At 42.0% G+C, this 22,923-nt stretch overlaps 1 protein-coding gene across 1 annotated transcript in view; it reads right to left on the bottom strand.

Moving 5' to 3' along the window:
• Nucleotides 1–2,425: 2,425 nt before the first annotated feature.
• Nucleotides 2,426–22,923, bottom strand: part of LPCAT4 (lysophosphatidylcholine acyltransferase 4) — a 52,706-nt gene continuing 32,208 nt past the window's right edge. Inside the window, exons 4-14 of the mRNA XM_077462110.1 lie at nt 18,691–18,803; nt 17,886–17,946; nt 17,738–17,796; nt 16,671–16,705; nt 15,507–15,561; nt 15,309–15,391; nt 14,655–14,780; nt 12,831–12,972; nt 8,420–8,518; nt 8,154–8,304; nt 2,426–3,139 (exon numbers count right to left, since the gene is read on the bottom strand). Of these exons, the coding sequence (XP_077318236.1) occupies nt 2,982–3,139; nt 8,154–8,304; nt 8,420–8,518; nt 12,831–12,972; nt 14,655–14,780; nt 15,309–15,391; nt 15,507–15,561; nt 16,671–16,705; nt 17,738–17,796; nt 17,886–17,946; nt 18,691–18,803 (1,082 nt within the window). The 3' untranslated portion in view covers nt 2,426–2,981. The remainder of the gene's footprint in view (nt 3,140–8,153; nt 8,305–8,419; nt 8,519–12,830; nt 12,973–14,654; nt 14,781–15,308; nt 15,392–15,506; nt 15,562–16,670; nt 16,706–17,737; nt 17,797–17,885; nt 17,947–18,690; nt 18,804–22,923) is intronic.

The following is a 22,923-nucleotide window of genomic DNA, read 5'->3' as shown; positions in this document are numbered from 1 at the left end:
CGTCTTCTGGAGTCGCTCGGCGACTGTCTTGGCTCCTCCCCGCAAGAGCTAACCCCGCTCTGGGAAGCGCTCTCCCAAGGGGGTTAGCTTGCAGGCACGCTACTGTGTGATACACTCGGCGGCCATTATTTTATGAATATTAAGTCTATTTAATGGCGCACAAAACATTCTGCATTGGGGTTTCATAAACATGAGGTGTATTTTTCCATCTTCTGGTGAAAGAGTGGTAGTGAGGAGGATGTTTATAGATGGGTCTGTAATGTATATGTCACATCAGGGGTAGGCCACCTTTTGAGCACAGTGTGCGAAAAATATTTTCAAAGAAACTGAGCGTGCCAATTTTATAACAAAACAAAAAAAAAAAAAAAACTTCACACTCTCAAATCACATAAATTATTTTTTATAAAAAGGTAAATGCTGTAAACTTTAGTAGTGAGAAATTAACATCCTTCACTCTCACACCTCAGATCAGCCCCAATTCCTGTAACTGCCCTACACATCTGCCCCATTACTGTAATACCCTGCAGATCTGCCCCACCACTGTACCACCCTCCACATCTGCCCCACCACTGTAACTCCCTGTACATCTGCACCACCACTGTACCACCCTCTCATCTCTACAAATGTACCCTCTTTCTCATCTGCCCCACCAATGTACCCTCTCTCATCTGCCCCACCACTGTACTACCCTGCACATCTGCCCCACCATTGTAACCCCCTGCTCATTTGCCCCACCACTGTAACCCCCTGTACATCTGCCCTGCCAATGTTCCCCCTTTCTCAGCTGCCCCACTAATGTACCCCCTTTCTCATCTGCCTCACCACTGTACCTTTATGCACATCTGCTCCACCACTGAACCATCTTATCTGTCCTAACACTGAACTTATCTGCTCATTTGCCCCTCGAATGTACTTCCTGCACATCTGCCCCACCTCTGTACCCCCTGCTCTTCTGCCCCACCACTGTAACACCCTGCTCATGTGTGTCACAATGTACTTCCTTTGCCCTCTGCACATCTGTCCCACCTCTGTACCCCCTGCTCCTCTGCCCCACCACTGTAACCCCATGGTCATCTGTCACACCAATGTACCTCCTTTCTCCTCTGCCCCAACACTGAACCCCCCTGCTCATCTGTCCCACCACTGTAACCCCCTGCTCATCTGCCCCATCACTGTACACCCCTGCTTTTCTGTCCCACTGCTAAAATAGTTAATAGGACACACTTGAACAATTAATTAAAATGATAGGAAATCAAACAGGCTCTTGCACTAAATCTAATTTAAGATCAAACTGATTGCAGAGTATGGTCACCTTTAAAACATCAAGATCTGAAAATATAAAAATGTATTGGGTTTAGAAATACTTCTCAGGTCTTTGTAATGTATTGAAAGTTTTGGGTAGAAAAAGAAAAAAAAAAAATTTATTTCAGTGATATATTAGATAGTGATAGGAATGAGATTAGCATCGGAAGGGTTAATTAACAGAGTACACCTACTAATTGCCTAACATGACACATCCAATGAGATGAAATTAACCAATTGCATTGGGCGTGCGCTATTATCAATGAGAAAACCACAGTTACCCTAGCAGGAGTTGCAGTTTACGTATGCGGGTATTTACTATCGCTATTTGTGCTTCAATGTGCGCCGGTTCGCACGTTCGATTAGTGACTTTTCCGGTGCACCAATTCATGTATGAGCTGGTGCAGTGCCTTCTTAGTAAATCACCCCCATAGGCTTTCATAGAGTTGAGTTTAGGAGCTTTGGCAAAAAAGTGCCAAAAGCTCCTAAACGCAAGTTTAGGAGCTGCTAGTGCTCATGGAGCCTTAGGCAGGCCATAGATTATGCAATTTTCTCTCTTTCAACCACAGGTTGAAGGAAAAAAATTGCTTGATTCTATCATCCACAGAGTCAGTGTTGATGGGGAATCCCTCCTAGTCTGCTACTGCATTCTGACAACAGCAGGTTTCCCAGCTATCAGATAACAAATGATCACTGCTGGCAGTGACTGAACTAAAAAACAAAAAAGGCACGTTCGTTCTACTGAACTCAATCAATAGATTAACTTCAGCACAACCAGCCTGCCCATAGATAGATCATGTGGCCAAATACCAAACAGTTTCCATTGCCTTAAATGCGTTTCCCCTATGTGTTGCACTTAAAGGGAAATGCATAATCGGACAGGTCTGATTTAGATCACAATGTGTGGGCTCTAAACCAATAACTTCTCATCAAGTTCACATTGTAAAATTCAAGATAATCCAATACAGTGGCAGCAAACTAAAACTGGTCAAATGAACACTTTCATCACTTTTTTGTAGTTTGTGTACAGCTAGGGCTACATTACATGTACATACAGGTTATTTAGAAACAAGGTAGTAGTTGTATATGCTTGTAAAATTTACAATAACCACACAAGAGTCATTTTTTTATGAAAAATAATTATAATATCATTCAGAACCATAACGAGAGCAGTAATACATGGGGAGCAGTCAGAAATAAAACATCCAAATAATGGTAAAAATGTAAAATTCTCTGGGGGAAGGGAGGTTGTTTCCCTGAGACCTGAGATTTCTGGGCGTTAATAATACCCTAAATCTGCACTTGCGCCAACTATACACACAGAAAGTATTGCTCCTTCAACGTTGCGGTCATAAAACGTGCATTCTTTCCAGTCCATGCTCTTTAAAACAATACTACTTTTTGAAGACCGACAGTCCTGTTGCCATTAATAAAATCTAAACAGAATGGCATTTCCATTAAATCCGGATACACTTTATTTATTTTTTCCTAAATCCTTCAATGAAACCCTCGGTTTAGATACTAAAAAGAATCTCATCATAATGCCTTTTCTCATGTGGATATAACCGATAAGCAGTTTTACTCCAGCCTAAATAAACCCATAAAAATATCTCATCCCATCACAGGAGAGTCCCCCCTCCCCACCTCCCCATCCCCCATTAAAACCCCCCCACGACATGTCAATCAGATTTGAACTGGTTCCCAGGAGTGGGTTTCCCGGAACAGCTCCCATTCTGCTGTACACGTGGCTTCTTGCGTCCGGAAGCTGGGGGGCGCAGATAGAACAGGAAAAGGTGGCGATAGCATGGATGGCGAACAGCAAATCGAAGAAATCCATCTGGAAAAACAAATTTTACATTTAATAAACATGTTCCAGAATGTGAAATATGTACAATGCAAGAATGGGCCACTTATGTAGTAATAGGGCAAATCTAAAATGGGCAAACTAAGCATTGTTAAAATCTGTATGCCAGAAAAACAGCTATACACATAACAGAATTATAAATTCTTTGGTAAATAAAACAGTACTTCTAGAAATAATGGAATATCAATCTTGTAATCGAGAAGACCCTGTCAAGCAGAGCTTCCAGGATGTGATCTCCACAATAGCAGTACTGCTGTACAGGGGATTAAAAAAGGCCAGTATAAAAGATGCAATTCCTGCCTGTGTCCTGCTGCGGAAATCCCCCTTCATATCCTGTCCTGCAACAGGAAAAGAGGAAATCTCCGCAAAGTGTACGGAATTCCTGTCTACGCCTGCATTTACAATGAGCAGACAGTAAGCAGAGCATATTTCTAGGCATTTTACTATCTTTGAGCAACAAACAAGAACCGGAAGTGGTGTCCCAACTGGAGGATTTCCCCCACTTCATGCTGTGTATTGACTATTTTAAAATTGCGGATTCCCATAATATTCTCTTTCAGTGACAGTAGTCACCGGGACAAAATAAAAGAGTGAACTTCCTTGAAAAAAGAAAAAGAAAAAAAACCTATAACATTGTCCCACTCTATTCAAAACAAAAAAAATAAAAATAAAAAAGGGCTTTGACTTTAATTTCTGTGGTCTTAATCTTAAAGCGGGAGTCCACCGGGACTCCGCGTTTTTTTTTTTTTTTTTTTTTTTTAAAGCCAGCAGCTACAAATACCGCAGCTGCTGACTTTTAAAATAGTGACACTTACCTGTCCAGCGCGCCTGCGATGTCGGCACCCGAAGCCGATCTCTAGGTCGCCTGTCGGGTCCTGCCGCCGCCATCTTGGGTATGGGAATTAGGAAATGGAGCCTTTCGGCTTCATTTCCCGGTTCCCTACTGCGCATGCGCGAATCGCGCTGCGCAATAAGGACGCTCCCCGCTGCCTCTGGGATCTGTGTGTTTCCCAGCAGGCAGCGGGGCACTTGCGGGAAGGGGCGGGCACTTGCGGAAAGGGGCGTAAGTTACGCCCCTTTCCGCAGAGAGCTATCCCGGAAGTGGGTGCAGTTACCTGGATTATCCAGGTAACTGCACCCCCCTCCCCCCCGAAAGGTGCCGATTGTGGCACCGGAGGGGGGGAGGGTTCCGATGAGCGGAAGGTCCACTTTAGGGTGGACCTCCGCTTTAAATCTGATTACAGTGGAACACTAGGCTATACCTTAAACATCCCCCGCCCCCCCAAAAAAAAAACATCTACTCTGACTAACCTGTGTAAGAAAGGAGGGAGGGAACATTTTTAACATTAGTTAGGTTTAGCCTGGAATTCCACTTTAAAGTGGGGTGCCCCCTTAAAAAAAAAAAAAAAAAATTAAAAAGTCAGCAGCTACAAATACTGCAGCTGCTGACTTTTTATAATCAGTCCCCCCCCCCCCCGTTCCCCGCTCACGGCACCGTCATTCTTACTAAAGCCGGGCACCCACTGCACATGTGCTAGTGGCGCAGGGCGCCGTGATACGCCGCACAGTCACCTGGGACACGCAACAGGTCCCAGATGACTGTGCAGTGCGAGGGGAAGTGATGTCACCAGTGCAATGAAGAAGGCAGACTACGAGGGACCCCCTAGCAACAGGCATTTAGAGGCGAGTAAAAAAATTTTTTTTACAATTATTATTATTTCTTTTTTTAAGAATTTTAAACTATTTTTTTTTTTGGTGGCAACACCACTTTAAGTTCCATTTTTAAAGAGAAGCTATAGCAATCAGGTGTTTTTAAAAAAAATGTATACAAAAAATTCAAAAGAGAATAAAATGCAATAAATGTGGAGCAACTGATTTCATCATAAAAAAAAGATTGTAAGCTCCAATGAGCAGGGCCCTCTGATGATTTCTACTGTATTAAAGTGTGTTGTACTTGTGCTGTCTAACCTCAAGTTGTAAAGCACTACGTAAACGGTTGGCACTATATAAATCCTGTATATAATAAATTATTATAATAATAATAATAATAATAAAAAAAGGGGGCTTATGCAAGAGCAGGTTACCACACCACAGTGAAATTAAGTTTTTTGTAATTTTAAACAAAGTTAAAAAAATAAAAAAAGGAATAAACAGTGTGATGCATTAAAACACCATATACATCTTGCGCCAGCTCATTATATGGAGCATAATGCAAGTGGGCTGTGATTGGGCCCTTAAATAGGTTCTTCCATACTGAGACAAAAGCACTATGCTATTATGTACAAAGTGGTAGCTACATAGGAGATTTCCATGTTTAGCAAGTAAATAGAAAACCCATTAATTTGTAGCCTGAAACAGACAAGCAGTGGTTTCCCATCAATCAACTGTTTGCAGGAAAAGCTTTAGCACATTTATGAATCCATACACAGCTGACGTGTATATATTTTCCAAGGGAGAAACTCTGCCAGTCCACCCTAGAAGAGGGGTATTCTTCAGCAGCAGTGTTGTACCATGCTAGCCTTCAACAAAAGAAGAAGTTTTGTATTTAACCACCCAAAAAAGGAAGCTCCGCTTGTTTGCCTCCTCCCCCCCTCTGCAGGAACCTTTTGGGAGGGGGGGGGGGGGGTGTTTAACAGGTACCCGCTCCCACTTCTGGGTAATCTCGCCATGGCAAAGTCACCTGGAAGTTTGGCCCCCTCCTCTTTCCCCCGCCACCAGCCAGTCACAAAGTACCCCGTACATGCGCAGTAGGGAACCAGCTGTGAAGCTGCAAGGCTTCACTGCCACTTTCCCTTATAAGAAATGGCGGTGGCAGCACCCAAGATTTGACTGAAAAACTGGCTGGGGTGAAGACACCGCTGGATTCCTGAACAGGTAAGTGTCCTAATATTAAAAGTCAGCAGCTATAGTATTTGTAGCTGCTGACTTCATTTTGTCTGAGGCTCCTCTTTAAAAGGTAATATAATTTATTTTCTAACTAAACAGAATGTACTGCAAGCTTTCAAGGCATGATGGCCTCTTCTTCAGGTAAGATATAAGATATTGCAACAAAACTAGACCTGCATGCTTGTACTACAGTCTTTCTAGACAGCCAATAACTTCTATATTTAAAAAAACAAAAAAAAAAAACAAACACAGAAAACCCCCTTGGCGGGTGGGACTTTAAAAGTGACTGGAAACATTGATTGTATAATATAAAAAATGTTTATAACAAAAGTAGTCTAGTCATTAAAAAGACTTTGTCATAAAGGACTCCTTCATGACAAAGTCTTTTTAATAACAAGACTACTTTTGTAATAAACATTTTTTATATTATACAATCATTGTTTCCGGTCACTTTTAAAGTCCCACCCGCCAAAAGCGTTTTGTGTGTTTTGTTCTATAATCTTGGGATGTGGTGACCTCAAACATTCGATCCTGCAGATCTTGGAATTTTTTTAAATAGCAAAAAATAAATTTTTTAATAAAAATATTTTAAATGAATCAGGCCAACAGGTGGAACACAACTCCTGGTGTAAATAAAAAAAACAAAAAAAATAAATAAATAAACAAAACAAACACACAACAACATATTGTATTGACAGCTTAAAAGTATGGGAATATTTTATTTTTTTCAGAATCATACTTGCCTAGGTGGATGTAGCATCGGTCCAATGCTGCATCTGTCCCCCGCCATCTCTAAGACTGAGAACCGAGCGATCAAACACTGCCGATCGATCAGTTCTCAGCTCCCTGAGCAGAAAGCTGGTGACTCCTCAGCCACCGCTGTCTGCGCTGCCCCCTGTGCTCATTGGAACGCTGGGGTCTGGAGGGGGTGGGAGAAGCCGGCTCGGGTTCTCAGCAGCTCCCCGAGAGGCTGAGCCAGGTACTGGTCCAGTCATGTGAGTGGATACCATATGGTTGTGATCTTTCCTAAGCCTGCACCAGCTCTATGACATCACCCGTCAGCTGTCTGCTGAAAATGGGTCACAGGAGTGCAGAACAAACTGCTTTCCTGTGATCCACATGAGAAGTACAGCGAAAAGGAGCTTTGGCTATACTTCTCCTTTAATAACTCGAATTTACACACCAAGTGAAATAAACAGAGCTGTTCTGCTGTGCTTTATCTTTAGAAATTCCAAGAGGAAATACGTATACTGTGTCATACACTCAATGCTTATTTGTGAAACAGAGAAAAAAAATATATGTCTCATTACATGGGGACAGGAACACCCTGGAACAGTCCAGTTGGCTTTATCCTGCTTTTGTAGCAGCAAGCAGTAAAACAGAGATCAATGCAGGAGGGCAAGCCCAAAACATCAAACCAAAATTTTCTATTTGTCTGAGCCACTAATTAAAACGTATGCCGGTTCCTAACTAACAGGGTTCTCCCTAAACTGAAAAATAAATAAAATAAAACCAACATGCAGTACTTTTTTAGTGATCTGTCAGCAGTCACTCTTTTTACCCAGCAGCAAGCTCTCAACAGAAAGAGTAGGAGAGACAGCCTAGAAGTCATCTGAGCTATAAAAAGGCCTATATTTTCTTGTCCGCTGGCCACCTTACTAACAGCAAAAGCATGGACCAAGGACAGGAGGCTTTTTTTTTTTACCCGAAGCTCTACAAAGCCTCCAAGCTCCCTCCAAGTCCCAGGTCAGAACTTTTTATGATCTAAGCAAACAGTTTGTTTGAAAACGTGGAGTACTCCACCATGTCTTGGTAAGGAACCTCAAGCCAGTCAGTGTCGGTCAGCAGGCAGATAGACAAACAGACAAAATGTATAAACCTTAAAGAAAAATTTAAAATCATTTCTATTGCTTGCTATTGATGAGTTGCCATCAGAGTAGATACCAGATTATATATTTCTAAATAACCCATCCAAATTAGTACAGCAAACTGAACTCTCTATTGTAAGTATTCCAGGGACAGACAGATTGCAGATTACAAACTGGCTATTATAATCAGGAGCTCCGCTTTCCTGTGATGCGTACACAGGAGGTCATCTTACCTCGATCAAGTCCTGGAGTTTCACGAGGGCATAGCTCAGCATATACTTTGCCACTTTCTGCAGGAGGCGAGCCCACAAGTGAGCGCAGAATGGACGAAAAGCCTTCAGCCGACAGTAGAAAGCAGCCATCAGCATCACAGGTAGAAAACAGCTGCAATAGACAGATGAAATTGAACATGGCGAAAAAATAAATTGCCACGGACGGTAACAGACACCAGATTTTACAATAAATAATTGTTTAATCAATTTTGTGTAGCATCACTTACATCAAATGCCAATTTTGCCAACTCCTCTGCAGAACGTGTAGCATCCTGGGCTGCTAGAACCAACGAAACTTCCCGAAAGTCAATCATTCCACTGGCATCCTAGTGGCAGAGAGATCATTCATTACACACATCCACAATTAAAAGTCTGAAAATGGTTTATTCAAAGAGACCCTGTCAGGTTTCAAATCAAAATGCCAGTTCCCTACAAGAGAAGAAGAAGTGTACTCACCTTTCCAATGGCCCATGATTCCTACCTCCCCTCTGTTCCAGGGCACTCTCTTCGGCAAACAACACTTTTGGTAGTGTTGGATGACGGCGTCTCCCACTTTGTGCTGGTCTCTTCTTCTGACCTCTCCCTCACTGCATAATTTAGCAGAGATGTCAGAAGAAGGCGCCAGCACACAGCAGGAGATACAGGCATCTGACACCCCTGTAAGTTTAGAATACCAGAGAGACTAATTGAGGCTGCAGCAGGAGGTAGAAGACACATGCCACCAGAGAGGTTAGTATATGACCTCTTCTCCTTCAGCAAACTTCTTTGATTTGTTTTACTCATTAAAGAGAAACTGTACTGGCTTTTAGCGAATATTATTTCCATGCATTTTTTAATGCCTATGAACAGATGTTTTAAATGACATAATTATCTGCATATATAATAATGAATACAGGGTGATTTCATTACAGTTTAAGTTGCAGGAAAGATTCCTCCCTGTACAGGAAGCACAAACTGAACAGTTAAACCCACCCCAACTCCTAGGCTGAAATGGTGAGCCAACCTGGCCCTGGGAGAGAGGTGAAACTATGGATCTAGAGACTGTAGTATCTGGTTCCACAAAGCCAGAATGTTAGATTGTAGCAGCCCGGAGTGTTATGTTCAGAACTGAGCATATTATACACCACTTTGAGGAGGTCATCGTCAAGCCTAGAACTCTCATGCAAAAGGACAGATTTGGGCGACTCCTGGACTGCAAAGTCCAAACATGGGATCAGAGAGTCCCAACATTTGTCTTGAAGAAGAAAAATAACTCTGGATTGGAGGCATCTAGAAGACCTAGTTATGCCCACAATGAGTCAGATCCAGATATAACTTCCTAAGGGTCCAATAACTGACCAAAACAACTGAGTCTGAACACAAACATACTATAGCACCGCTCCAGGACTACATCACCTGCCCTGCTGCTCCACTGCCTCTATACATGGATGGATGCAGGCTCTGTTGCAAACAGGAACATAGGAAGAAAAAAAAAAAAGTCTGGATGGCCGCATTCCAATGCAATCTATTTTATTGATGAATAACCATGATCCATACAGCAGACAGTGGTGAACTACAAGGATAAGCTGACGTGTTTCACATCTACATCTGGTGCCTAATTATAGCTAATGAAATTAATGGTGAGCCAACCTGGCCTTGGGAGACAGGTGAAACTGTGGATTTGGAGACTGTAGTATCTGGTTCCACAAAGCCAGAATGTTGAATTGTAGCAGCCCGGGGTGTTATGTTCAGAGTTGGGAGACTCCTGGACTACAAAGTCCAAACATGGGAGCAGAGAGTCCCAACATTTGTCTTGAAGAAGAAAAATAACTCCGGATTGAGCAGCATCTAGAAGACCTAGATACGCCCACAACGAGTCAGATCCAGAGATCCTTCCTAAGGGTGCAAGAACTGACCAAAACAACTAAGAGTCTGAAACGTATTTTGGACCTTGGCTGACAGGTTTTAAATTGATGGTCCACTCAGAAAAAATAAAAATAAATGATTATCCTGTGAACACAGCATCACAGGGGCTAGCAGCTTTAGGAATACTTAAGGCACAGTGGCCAGACCAAAAGGGAAGGGCAACTAACTTGTGGGCCCACAGCAAAACTCAAGTAGCAATAATGCGCAGGCAAGATGTGGACCGGTGAGAGGACAGCAATATGCCCAAAGAATACAGAAGTCCACCAGATGGAAGAAGTGATTGCAAACAAAGAGTGCTCAGTAAATGGTGTAAACGTTTGAGAAAACTCCCTGGAACCTTTCCCAAAATTGAAAAAGTCAACTCTCCAACTGGAAAAGGAATTATGCCAGAGCAGGCTTAGAGCACGGCTGCTTGTTTTCCAGCATGCACATCTGACAGAAGCCAGCCAAATTGGCCGGCTTACACGCGTGATGAATGTCGGGTGTTTTTTTTTTTTTTTTTTTTAAACGGCCGATAATCATCGTGTGTACAGGGTTTAAGGCTTTCCTTGACTGCTTGACCATGAAGCAAAAAGAAGCAGGTGAATCATCAGCAGTACTGGAGGCCAGTTCTCCTGACTTAGGTGCCTCTAAAACAGGAGTGTAAGAAGGGTAAGACAAGTTTTCCCCATTTACCTAAACCTTTGGGAAGGTAAAGTGCCAAAAACATACCGCGCTCTCAGACCACCACCACAGTGCAATCACAAAAAGACACCTTCCACACCGGCTGGACTTACAGACTGCACCTTCCATATTGAGTGCTGCTGCAGTAGGAGCTGCCATTTTCAATACCTCATTATTCAGGATAAAAGGGCTTCTTCCATTTTTCCAAGCTGTCCAACCCGGCAAAAGCGGGCACAGCCAGATGGCATCTACACAGATCGAGAGAATCAAAATGAAGCTTGGGTGGCACATCACACCCAAAAGTGCTTTGTTCACCATACTGAAACCCATGTGACCCTGCCTTGCCACTACTACCAGCAGTTAGGGGAAGTCATCACTCAGACTCCCCAAGGGGAGGAGTAGGAAAGGGCTTACAGACAAGAAGGTTTCAGTACTTGGCCCCCAAAAGGCAAAAAGGAGGGCCAAGATTCCGTAAAAAGCAAGGGATCCCCTCAATCAACAGCCGAAAGTAAAAAGGTCAGAAGGGAAAGCTGCTGGCCCAGAGGTGATATGGTCCATCAAGGAAACAAGCAACTACTTTGCTGCTTCCTAGGACAGCAGCAGGTGGGCTTACAGAAGCTGTAATAGGCTGAAAATTGGGTGGGCGCAGGAGTAACTCCCAGATGGAAACTTGTAACATCACAGATCAACGAACATATTTCCAGGTCACCTGGGTTAATCAAATAACATCCATATGTTCTATTCAAAGTGATCCCAACAAAGTGAAGGAGTACAACATTTTGGGGACACACAAGGCTCCTTCATCAGGCAGGTGATGCTTTGAAGATCCCTGGCATCCTGGCAATATGAATGTTTAACTACAAAACAGGGCACAACAGGAAAGGACTCGCTCGCTCCAGGTGTCAGCTTAGGCTGCTTTACTTCCTCAAAATTCCCCATAGTGAAGTGGTGCAGAGCTAAAATAAGACATATGGGGGGGGGGGGGGGTAGAAGGGGTTTAACTGTTCACCTTGGGTTTCCAGTCTTATCTCAGGTTGCTGTCCTGAAAGGGGATTATGGAAAATGATTATTGTTCCAGTGACAAGTCATAATTGTGCATTTTGCCTCCCTTAGTCCAAGGGAGAGTGAACACCAGGAAAACAGAGAGGATGACTCTCCCTAGTGGGGACACAAAAAGCAATACAAAATCTTCCTATGGCCACCAAAAAATAAAATAAATGTTAGGATTTAAATACACTTGAAGGTTATCCCCAATAGGCTACAGCTAAAACATTTGGTTTTACTGTAGCCAAAACAAGCTTTCCAGTCACTTTTTGTTCAAAGTGTGGCAATGCATAGTATCCACATAGATTATTCTACAACTTTTCATTGGTAGCTGAGTTAGTGCACTTGGATTAATGGATTAAAAAAATACTTAGCTGGGAGTCAGTGCTAACATCTAATACTGTTAATGCTAGTTGCTCGGCTTTTATGCCGACACTCTGGCCTCTTCGAATTAGTCAGATCAGTCACACAGGTAAAGACTTTTGACTTTATTGTAACTTTCCTGATATGCATACAGTATTTGTTCTTGGTCGGTGACTATAAAAAAGTACTGAAGCCAGAGGTTCAGCCTGGCAACAAGTCATTTTCAGATACTAACAGTAGCCTGCATATTTCTTGTATAAAAAGGTTTACTTTAAGGAAAAGTTCAGCTTTCATAAAATGTTACATCCATATTCAGGGTGTAACATGTTATGAATGTTGTGAGCGCTGTGGTAGTTCATTGAGTCATCCAGTCAGATTGTATTGGCTTCCTTGTATGAGGTATAAGCAATCCCATACACCGACAGATCTGCAGGACACCTGCATAGCATCAGTGATCTTCCGATTGCTGGTGCAAGGCTTTACAGGCTCCTACAACAAAAAATAATAAATGCTAAATTTTTTTACCTGCAAAGAAAATGTGCATTTTTTTTTCTTTTTAAACATGAACTTACCCTTTAAAGCCTAAATGACTTTTAATGCTAAACCATATAGGATTTTTTTTTAATCACACTGCAATACTAAAATCTTTACCAAGCACCTTACCTTTGGAAAGTAACTGAAAACTCTGGAAATGACATCAGTCTGGGTGAGCCCCAGCTTCTCCGCCAGTTCTTCTAGTCCCACACGAGAACATACCCCCTCCAAACAGAGATCAATCAACCCCTGGACACTGTCAAATGAGAACCTTTAAAGGACAAGGGAAATTATAATTATGCTCAATATTGACATCACCATGATCCAGTACTTATACCATTTATTTGTATGGGAAACCTTATAAATGTGTAAGGGTTTCTGCAGCAATTTTTTACTAGCTAGAATCATGATCTTAGTTACTTAAAAGTAACTGTAGAGAATTTGTAACTTCACCAGTTCATCAAATCACACTATTAAACAGCATTGTGTGCACACTCAAAAACATAGGGTTTATTGTGCAAGATGTGTGAATGAGCACCTAATACTACCAAACCCAGCAGAAATATTTGTAGGTACTGACCCCAATTTTTGCACCCAGTTGTTCCCAGCCCATTTATTGGGCAACCAGATCTCAGTGAAATTCCTAAATAAGCTTTGACTTTCTGAAGGTTAAAACTTGCATACGGTAAGCACGTTTCTCCTGCCACAATAATTGCTCAGGCTTGGTGAATAACTGGTGCTGAATTGTGGGGAGGTGAATGTAATTTATACTTTCAAGTGAAAGTACCAAGCATGTCTTAGGGCTCTGGGAGACTGCAGTATAGGTAAGTGGAGGAATCGTATTTAGCACTCTGCTACTTTAACTGGCAATTGCGCAACACTGTACACAAATGACATTTATATAATTTTTTGCACACAACTAGAGCTTTCTTTTGGTGGTATTATATGCATAAAAAAAGACTGAAAATTTTGAAAAGGGGAAAAAAATAAATAAAAAAAAAAAATCTAAATCAACAACACTTTCGGTTATAAAACATATCCAATAAAAAAAAAAAACATTAAACTTCTTTATAAAATTTAAAAATGTATTCTGCTACGTCTTTAGTAAACAAAAAAATCCCAATAAGTATTTTTTTGGTTTGTGTGAAAGTGATTGCATCTACAAAACTATGGTATATACTGGAATTTAAACTATAGACACTTTACTGTAATGGTGATGACTGTGATAGGGTGGCAGGCAATAACAGACACTGACTGGGAGGGTCACTGACGCTGCTTGTGACACTAATACAGTGATAATACTCTACACTGACACTGTACTAATGACACTGACTGGGAAGGGGTTAACATCTAGGGGCAATCAAGGGGTTTACTGTGTGCTTAACCATGTGTAATGTGTGCTGCTTTTTTTTCCCCTTTCTGCTCTGGCTGTTTTTTTCTCCCCGATTTTTAGGGAGAAGAAACAACCAGATTGCTGTTCCCTGTACAAGGGTCTATGTTTCTGTAATTGGACACGGCTGATCAGCAGATTTCAGCTGAAATCATTGGCTGAAATCTGCTGCCAAACCCATGCTGCATCAAGTGACAGCACGGGTTGGCAGGTGGCACGCACATTTGCACCCCAAACACAGAAGGAGGCCATGTATGTGCCTGCCCCCTCTACTGTGCCTGCCCCCCTAACACAGTATATTTACTGTGAGCAGTTGGCAGGTGGTTGAAAGGTACCTTCTACAACTGATTCAGCTTAAAACAAAAATATTTTTTTACCAATACAATCAGTAACGTCTAACTTTTTTAAACACTGTATACAGGTTTTTGCTTCAAAGCTATTTTTTAGCCAGTGCACCTATTGACATTCTGAAGCCTACACCCAGTCTAATACAAGTTTAATCTGTCAACATCTTAAGTAATGTGTTATCTGGTAACAGACTTTTCAGTGCAGGCATCACTCACCCAGCCTTCCGTAGGATTTTTCCCAGTTCCCAAAATTTAGGGTCCAATGGCACTTTTAGGTGTCCCAATGGCGTTACTGGTGTATCTCCCATCAACTCATATTCTGTTGCTGGTTTGCCAAGAGCTCTGAAAGTAAAATCACAGAAAGAGTTCCATCATGCATCAAATATAGATGGTAAACCAGCATAGCAATTATAATGGTGAGATGGTTATAAATGTATTGGTCAATTCTACTATATGACAGATGTACCCATCTCCATCTCATTTTCACCCTCGCCGTTTAAATTCAAACACTGGAAAACTGTTTTTCATTTGTAAGCACAGTAAAGATCGGCCTTGTAAGCTTGGTAAAGAATGGACTTGTAAGCTCAGTAAAAAAAAGGCTTTGTAACCTCAGTAAAGAACGGCCTTGTAAGCTCGGAAAAAAATGGCCTTGTAAGCTCAGTAAAGAGCGGCTTTATTATGCAATGGACAATAAGGAGATTTTTTTTAGCTTGTGAACACCAATGCCATGTCCGCATTCTACCCAATGCTATGATGTGGTGCAATGCCAACAAAAATAATTTTGCGTATGTATATTGTTACTTTTATCACTAGTCAAGTCCCCGGTTTCACATTTATGCAACACAACCAACCCTTTCACTCCCAACTCACTTTGCCATGAACTTCTGCATGTTGCTGGCATATAATGCAGGATCCGATTTCTCTTCAGGACTTGGATTGTAAACTGGCAAGAACTAAAATTAAGAAAAATAAATAAATGTATTTGAAGCATCTACATCTGTGGATAGAGTCAGCTTAGAGAAAGTCAAAATAAACAGCAGTTATACACAAAAACAAGATATTTCTTACCTCTATCTCCAGGTTAATGTAAAACTGGGACATTGTAAGCCAGAGGACCTTTAACCTGCAGAAGCAAATGTATGGATTAAAAAATAAATAAAATAAAAAAAAAATGTAAAATAAAAAGAAACAAACAACAGATTTGTTAGGCTGGCTGGTCCTGATGTGTCAACCGTGTTCAAAGGTGACTGATCAAATCATTATCATATGTTGGAAAGACTTTACAATCCCAAGACTACTGTTATGCCAGCCACCCAGACCTTCTAATTTATTGTGATTATTCATTTTATGCCTCACTAGTGATTCAGTTATTAGTGAAAACTGTGACAAATCTTTAAAGTGGTAGTAAAGCCCGCTTGATGATTCTTACCTACAGGTAAGCCTATAATACGTTTAGGAAATATTCGCCCTGGGTGCGGCCAGTTACATCACCGGTACATGTGCTCTGAAGGTACAGAAAACCTCGCCGGACCTTCATGTCAAAAACTAGGGCTCCTGCATGTGCAGGAGTGATGTCATCCCAGCTCCAGCCAATCACATAGCCGGAGTGCATGAACGTGGAAGCAAGACTGAGGGAAGATGTCAGCCCTCTCAGTGGTGACAGCACAGTGCTGGAAGACTTTGTTCCAAGGTAAGCATTTCGTAATGTGCTAGTATGCATTTTTTTTTAACCTCAATCCGACAGAACAATTAGGAGCGGAGACTGCGAGCCAGCCCTTCTCATCCACATCAGCGCCTGACCTCGCAAATGCACTTCTGGAAGCATGGTCAGACATTCCCATAGACACACTCCTAAACCTTGTGGACAGCCTTACCAGAAGAGTTGAAGCTGTTATAGCTGCAAAGGGTGGGCCAACTCAATATTGAACCCTACGGACTAAGACGCCATTAAAGTTCATGTGTGTAAAGGCAGGTGTCCCAATACTTTTGGTAATATAGTGTTATATTGTATTATATCCCCAAAAAGCAAAGCTTTAAACTGGTTCAATTCTAATCCATCCATCCATCCAACAGCAAATTCATACAAGACTATAAACATATCTGTGTGAAGACAACAACTGCAGCAAAATTGCTCACTATACGTGAAATGATCAGGGATAAAAGGTAGATAATAAATATAGAGTGCAATACAATCTCTGAAAAGCAAGGGGGAAAAATATATAGTTTACTTACACGCCATTTCCTTTCCATGTCCAAATTGTTGCAGGCTGCATATTGAGAAAGAAATTAACCAAATGATTAAAAAATAAATAAAATAATGAAAAATGAGAAGAAGCAAAGAGGCTGTCATTTGGTTTTGTAAGGTTGTTACATTGCAGCTGGGAGGTGGGGGGGAGAGAGAGTTTTGGTGGAGACCTCTCACAAGTGGATTCACAGAGAAACATAAGATCTATCTATCTTATCTTATCCTATCTATCTATCTATCTTATCTATCTATCTTATCTATCTATCTTATCTTATCTATCTTATCTTATCTATCTACACATAAAAATGGTTCCAAATATTCCCAACAGCAAGGTTGGCTCCTGCTGCTGTCAATCAAAGTCGGTGAGCCGATGGGGAGAGAGTGGGTAGGGATGAGCCGCAGCATGTCTGAATGAATTGACACACAGAGCAGCGCCTCAACTCAGGTCTCAGGTGGCCCCATAGCAAGCTGCTTGCTGTGGGCCACCTTGAAGCAGGGAGGAGCCAGGATCACTGGCAAGGGACCCCAGAAGAGGAGGATCCTGGCTGCTCTGTGCAAAACCACTGCACAGAGTAAGTAAGCGCAACATTTTTTGTCGTTTCAAAATAACAAAAAAAAATTTCAAAAGCGGAGTTCCACCCATATACAAGTCAGCCGCTACAAAAAGTGAAGCTGCTGACTTTTCATTAATCAGACACTCACCTGTCCAACGGTCCAGCGATGCGGCCAAACAAAGCCCTGATCTCCTCCCCCCCTCCTCCTCTCCATGGGGCCCGCATTCTGACTGTGGGCGTCTGGCTGTGATTGGCTAAGCAATCTTCTGGGACCTGTGACATGTCCCAGAAGATTGCAAGGCAGGAGGAGGGAAGAGGTGAACTATCCTTCCAGGTACCGCGGAGCCCTGCATAAGCCTTACCATTATATGCACAACTGCTCTTTTTTCCTGCATAGCACATTGAATTGTTATATGTAGATACCTAAAATAATTAATATTTGAAAAAAATAAATAAAATGATGATGAGAGAGGGCAACTTACCCAAGCAACGTTACTCACCAGTTTGTTAGGATATCGCATTAGCACTGGCTGAACAGGCACTCCTGCCACAAAGGCACCTGCAGAACACAGGAGTAACCATAGTAAAATATACAGTATGTACAGAAGTATACTCCCATGGGGCAACTGTAGGGTTAGTCCTATTTACCTGGCTTAAATTTTAGTAACACTTGCCCATTGCCATTTGTTCCCTCTGGGAAAAACAAAACCTAAAACAAATAAAAAATAATTATAATAAAAATTAAGGAACAGTTAAAAGTGCCACTAACTATAAAATTACAGGCTGGGTTATGTAAAAGTTTATAAAGCAAGGATGCATGTATTAAAGTCTAAAAAACGAAATATTTAAAATGAGCAAGTTACAGTAAGATCAGTGCTTTATGCTAAAGTTGGCATCCTGGCCACAGAAAAATACTGCCAATGATTATTTTTTTATAGGTTAACTGCTCTCCCCACCCCTAGGGTGCAGCTCATCTTGAAAAATACTTTTCTTCCTCTCTGCTCTCAAACTCTTTACTGTGAGGTCCTATCTGGCATTGCGAAGCCTTTGCAGAAAAAGCCCCTTTTATTCCTATGTATGAGCCATGGTGGCCTCCAACAAGCCAGTTGAGTATGGCTCATCCATATAAATGAATGGGGACATAGTACATGTGCACAATAGAAAGGGTTTCCTCCTGGGATGTATTATTTGCCAAGGCTGTGCTGTGCCAGGCATGACCTCACAGCGAAGATCTCAGGATTGGGAGGAAGGAAAAGTATTTTACCAGGCTGGCTGTGCTCAGGACGCTTTACCGAAGTTGTCCTTTAAGCCTTTTTGATTTCAAAATCAAGTTGAGCCTTGTATTGCCAGCTTAAAGAAAAAGGACAGAAGATGGTTCTATAAAACTTGAATTGAAGGTTCTTAGTGGATAAACAATGGGATGATCTCTACGAGAGAGAAATTAACAATCCACCTGTGGCCACTCCCCACGGGAGGTTGCTCGTCTCTTCACTTCCTCCACCACTTTTTTCCGTGATGCTGGGTCATGTCGGGACACCATAATGGATTGATTGAATCGAAGCAGAGCTAAGGAAAAGATCACAAAACTGTAGCAAACTCAGTTATACATAACAGTTCAAGGCCCCAAATCATATATGCTAAAAAAGCCTACAGAAAATGTAGGCGTCATGGACTCTGCTGCGCACATTATGAAACGGACTTTTTGTGTACATTTATAGCTCTTCAAGTCTACATTTGCTGTCTCATGTCCAGATGTACACGTCATTTTTATTTTAGACTCACTGCAGCATAAGGCCTCATTCACATGGGCGCTTATGGCCCGTACAGGATGAAGAAGTCCTTTGATTATGTGGCTGGAGCTGCATGCAGGTAGCCCATGTTACTCTATGGAGATGCAGAGGCTGTACAGACACAGACACAATATCTAGTTTGACAGGTGTGAAGGTGCGGGTGAGTGGATCTGAATAGATTGGTGAAGCTGCCACTGTGCGTCTGTCAAATTAGGATGTGTGGCTGTGCCTGTACAGCTGCTATGTCCCCATAGAGTAACATAGGCTACCTTCACATAGCTCCAGCATCATAAACAAATGGCTTATTCATGCTGTGGTGGCCACAGCACTGGTGTGAATGAGGCCTAAAAGAGCACAGATGATAAAATACATTTTTACCATGAAAAGCTTGCCTTTTTTTTGTATAGCATTCTTCACACACGTTTCATTCATATATGCTGTGGACAGGTTATGAAAAACCAGGGCAGAGCCCCGGGGACAAGTAGCCAATGGGCACAACTCGCTGAACATGGCAACTATTTGTATTGCAGTTAACATACAGGGGCGCTAATACTAGAGCGCTCTGAATCTGGTGCTGCTGTGCATGGCAGCCAATCAGCTTCTAACTTCAGCTTGTTCAATTAAGCTTTGACGATAAAACCTGCAATCTGATTCGTTTTTAAGCAAGGCTGCACCAGAGTTTACACTCTTCAGTCTTAGTAAATCTCCTCCACAGTGTCTTGAAAAAGTATTCATACCCCTTGAAATTTTCCACATTTTGTTACAACCAAAAACAAATGAATTTTATTGGTATTTTATGTTATAGACCAATACAAACTGGCACATAATTGTGAAGTAGAAGGAAAATAAGCCTAAATGGTTTTCAAATTTTTTTTTTTTTACAAATAAATATCTGAAAAGTGTGGTGTGCATTTGTATTCAGCCACCTTTACTTTGATACCCCCAACTAAAATCTAGTGGAACCAATTGCCTTCAGGAGTCACCCAAATAGTAAATAGAGTCCACCTGTGTGTAATTTAATCTCAGTATAAATACAGGGCATTGGCCAGGAACTTGTCTTGCATACAAACGGCAAGGAATTGTCGGCCAACAAACATGAACATAGTGACGTACTATGTGGTTTTTCAGTTCTTTAGCACCACCCTCTGGGCTCTTTCTGCTAATCTTGTGTTAGTAGAAGTTTGGTCACTTTGCAGGCGCTTCGGCAGCGCTGGCGATTGATTTCAATGGCAGGGGCGGTTTAAGAGTGCTAAATACAGCACTCCAGCACCACCTGAAAGATACTGCCTGCAGGAATTTTTTCTTAGAGCTTTCACACTGGGGCTGCAGAAGAGGCAGTATACAGGTGCTTTAGTGCAAAAGCACCTGTAAAAGGCCTCAGTGTAAAAGTAGCCTAATAGTATATACAGTTTATCTCTTCTGTCTGCCATTCTCAGAGTGGATTGTAGATTTTGCCTCCTAACCATATAGTTGTTTATTTATAATTACCACTGCATAGACATATTTAAGAATGCATTGCCTTTAACTTTATATATTAACTAAATTATACACCACACTTTTTTTAAGGTTATTATCTGATTAATCGATACAATAAATTGGGCAGCAAATAGATTATGAAAATAATCGTTAGTTGCGGGCCTACGTCAAAGCATATTCATGTGTTAGAATGGCCCAGTCAAAGTCCAGACCAAAATCCAATTGAGAATCTGTGACAAGACTTGAAAATTGCTGTTCACAGGTGCTCTCTATCCAATCTGCGAGAGCTTGAGCTATTTTGCAAAGAAGAATGGGCAAAAATGTCACTCTAGATGTGCAAAGCTGGTAGAGACATCCCCAAAAAAGACTTGCAGCTGTAATTGCAGCAAAAGCTGGGTCTACAAAGTATTGACTTAGGGGGGCCCCAATACAAATGTACACCACACTTTTCACATATTTAGGGCTCCTTCACATGGACGTGTCCGTGTACGGAGCCCACTCTGCTCAGCGGAGGATTGCTCCGCCGATCCCCACTGAGCAGGCAGATGACAGGTTGGTCTCTGCACATTGTGCAGGGACCAACCTATCAGAGCGCCGCTCTCCCCTATGGGGGATCAGATGAAGACGGACCCTAGAGTCCGCTGTCACCCAATCCAATGACGGACGGAAAAGTAGGTTTTTCCTCAGTCACAATTTTTCGGATCGGAGCGGGGCGGGTCTATGGAGCGTCCATTCAGGTCCGCCGAAAAAACTGGCAGGCAGACCTGAACGGATCGTCCATGTGAAAGAGGCCTTATTTGTAAAGGTAAAATCCCAATAAAATAAAATACATTCACTTTTGATTGTAACATGACAAAATGTGGAAAATGTCAGGGGTATGAATACTTTTTCAAGGCACTGTAAGCAAATACAGCCTGCTACTTAAAGTATATTACTTTCCAGATACAGGCCAAAGTGCTAAGTCTCTGTAAGCCCCCATTCACATAGGCGCAATTTGACAGGTCAAATCACATGTAAATCAGAGCCTATTGCCCGCAATAGGCGTGTCCCAATCGGTGCGATGCCAACTTTGTGCTGCCCCACAGATTTCCAAAAATAGTTCCTGCACTACTTTTGGCAACTTCGGGGGCGATTTAAATAGACATTTGTGCATGAACCCGCACAAACGTCTTTCAAGTCGCCCGCCGAACTCAAATGTGGCGAGTTCAGATGAACTTGCACGATTTCAAAACAGTTTTCAGTGACTTTTACATAGGACTGAGCACCTGTATACTATAATAATTTGTCAGCCTCTTCTGAAGATTATTGCCAAGTGCTACCTAATTTTGACCAGAGTCACTGATGGTGTAATTGTAGCATCTGTAGACACCACCAGTGCTCAACCAAGGTGCGGCTTCGCTGGTGGCATACAAAATATCAGACTGGCCGAGGAGCAGTAGTAGACAATATGTGGGACTGAATCTTTACCAGTGCTTATGCATTCGCCATTTCAACTTCAGCCGGGCGTTGACCTAGTTATGATTTTAACCCACGACCTGAGTGTTCCTAGCTAGTAGTTCAAACCACTAAACTAAAGTTCAATGCCAGAAAGACAGACAACCACAGTATGGTACAGAGAGGGCGAGGCCAGGAAAAAGGCAGAGATTGGGGTGGTGATGGTTAGACAAGGGTCCATTATTGATCACCAAGTTCTATCAGGATGTCCTTTCTGCATGTTCCACTAGAGGGAATTTACATGGAAAGCCACAAAAGGTGTAATGTCTTAGGTCTGCTAGAGTTTTAATTTAAAAAAAAAAACAAAAAAAAACAAACAAAGCTTCCTCCTATTTAAGTGGACACGGTTTCACACAAGGTCAGGGCTTTCACCTGCGCCCACAATTTTCCATATTAGTAGTGAGTGTCTGGTTATCACGTAAAGACATCTAACCTAGCTAAAGGATGTGTGCACACAGAGCAAGTATGGAAGGGTATGCTCCTTGCCAAATTTGGCAAAAGGATCTCACTAGGGGTGATCAAGGGACACCAGATCTTCACAAGAGCCACTGATGGTGTAGTTAAAGTTTATGCAGCAAACATCTCCAAAATGCAAACCCAAGAGCTAACAACCTGGCCAATGGTATGTACAAAGAGGCCATACACTGAAGTCTATTAGAAACAAAAAGGAACCCGCAGAGCAGACTAGCTGGCTCTTTAGGACCAAAAATATCCAATTAGGATCCACGACAAGCTGACTTGCCCAATTAAAATGATAACGAAAGGCAAAACTTTTATTTTTACGTTTTGAACAGAGTGGAGAAGGATTAGAACACCAGTCAGGTTTCCGTTGCCGTCTGTGCCACCAGTTAGGGAGATTCACCCTCCTTATCAGTCCCATTTATTATTATCATCACTTAAAGTGAAAGTAAATGAAAAGCCTAAAT

The sequence above is a fragment of the Lithobates pipiens genome, unplaced genomic scaffold (assembly GCF_037356315.1).
Source record: "Lithobates pipiens isolate NorthernLeopardFrog02 unplaced genomic scaffold, aLitPip1_a1.2 Scaffold_1, whole genome shotgun sequence".
Lineage (NCBI taxonomy): Eukaryota > Metazoa > Chordata > Amphibia > Anura > Ranidae > Lithobates > Lithobates pipiens.
Note: the sequence above shows the minus strand (reverse complement) of the source record. Positions and strands in the feature narration are given on the sequence as shown.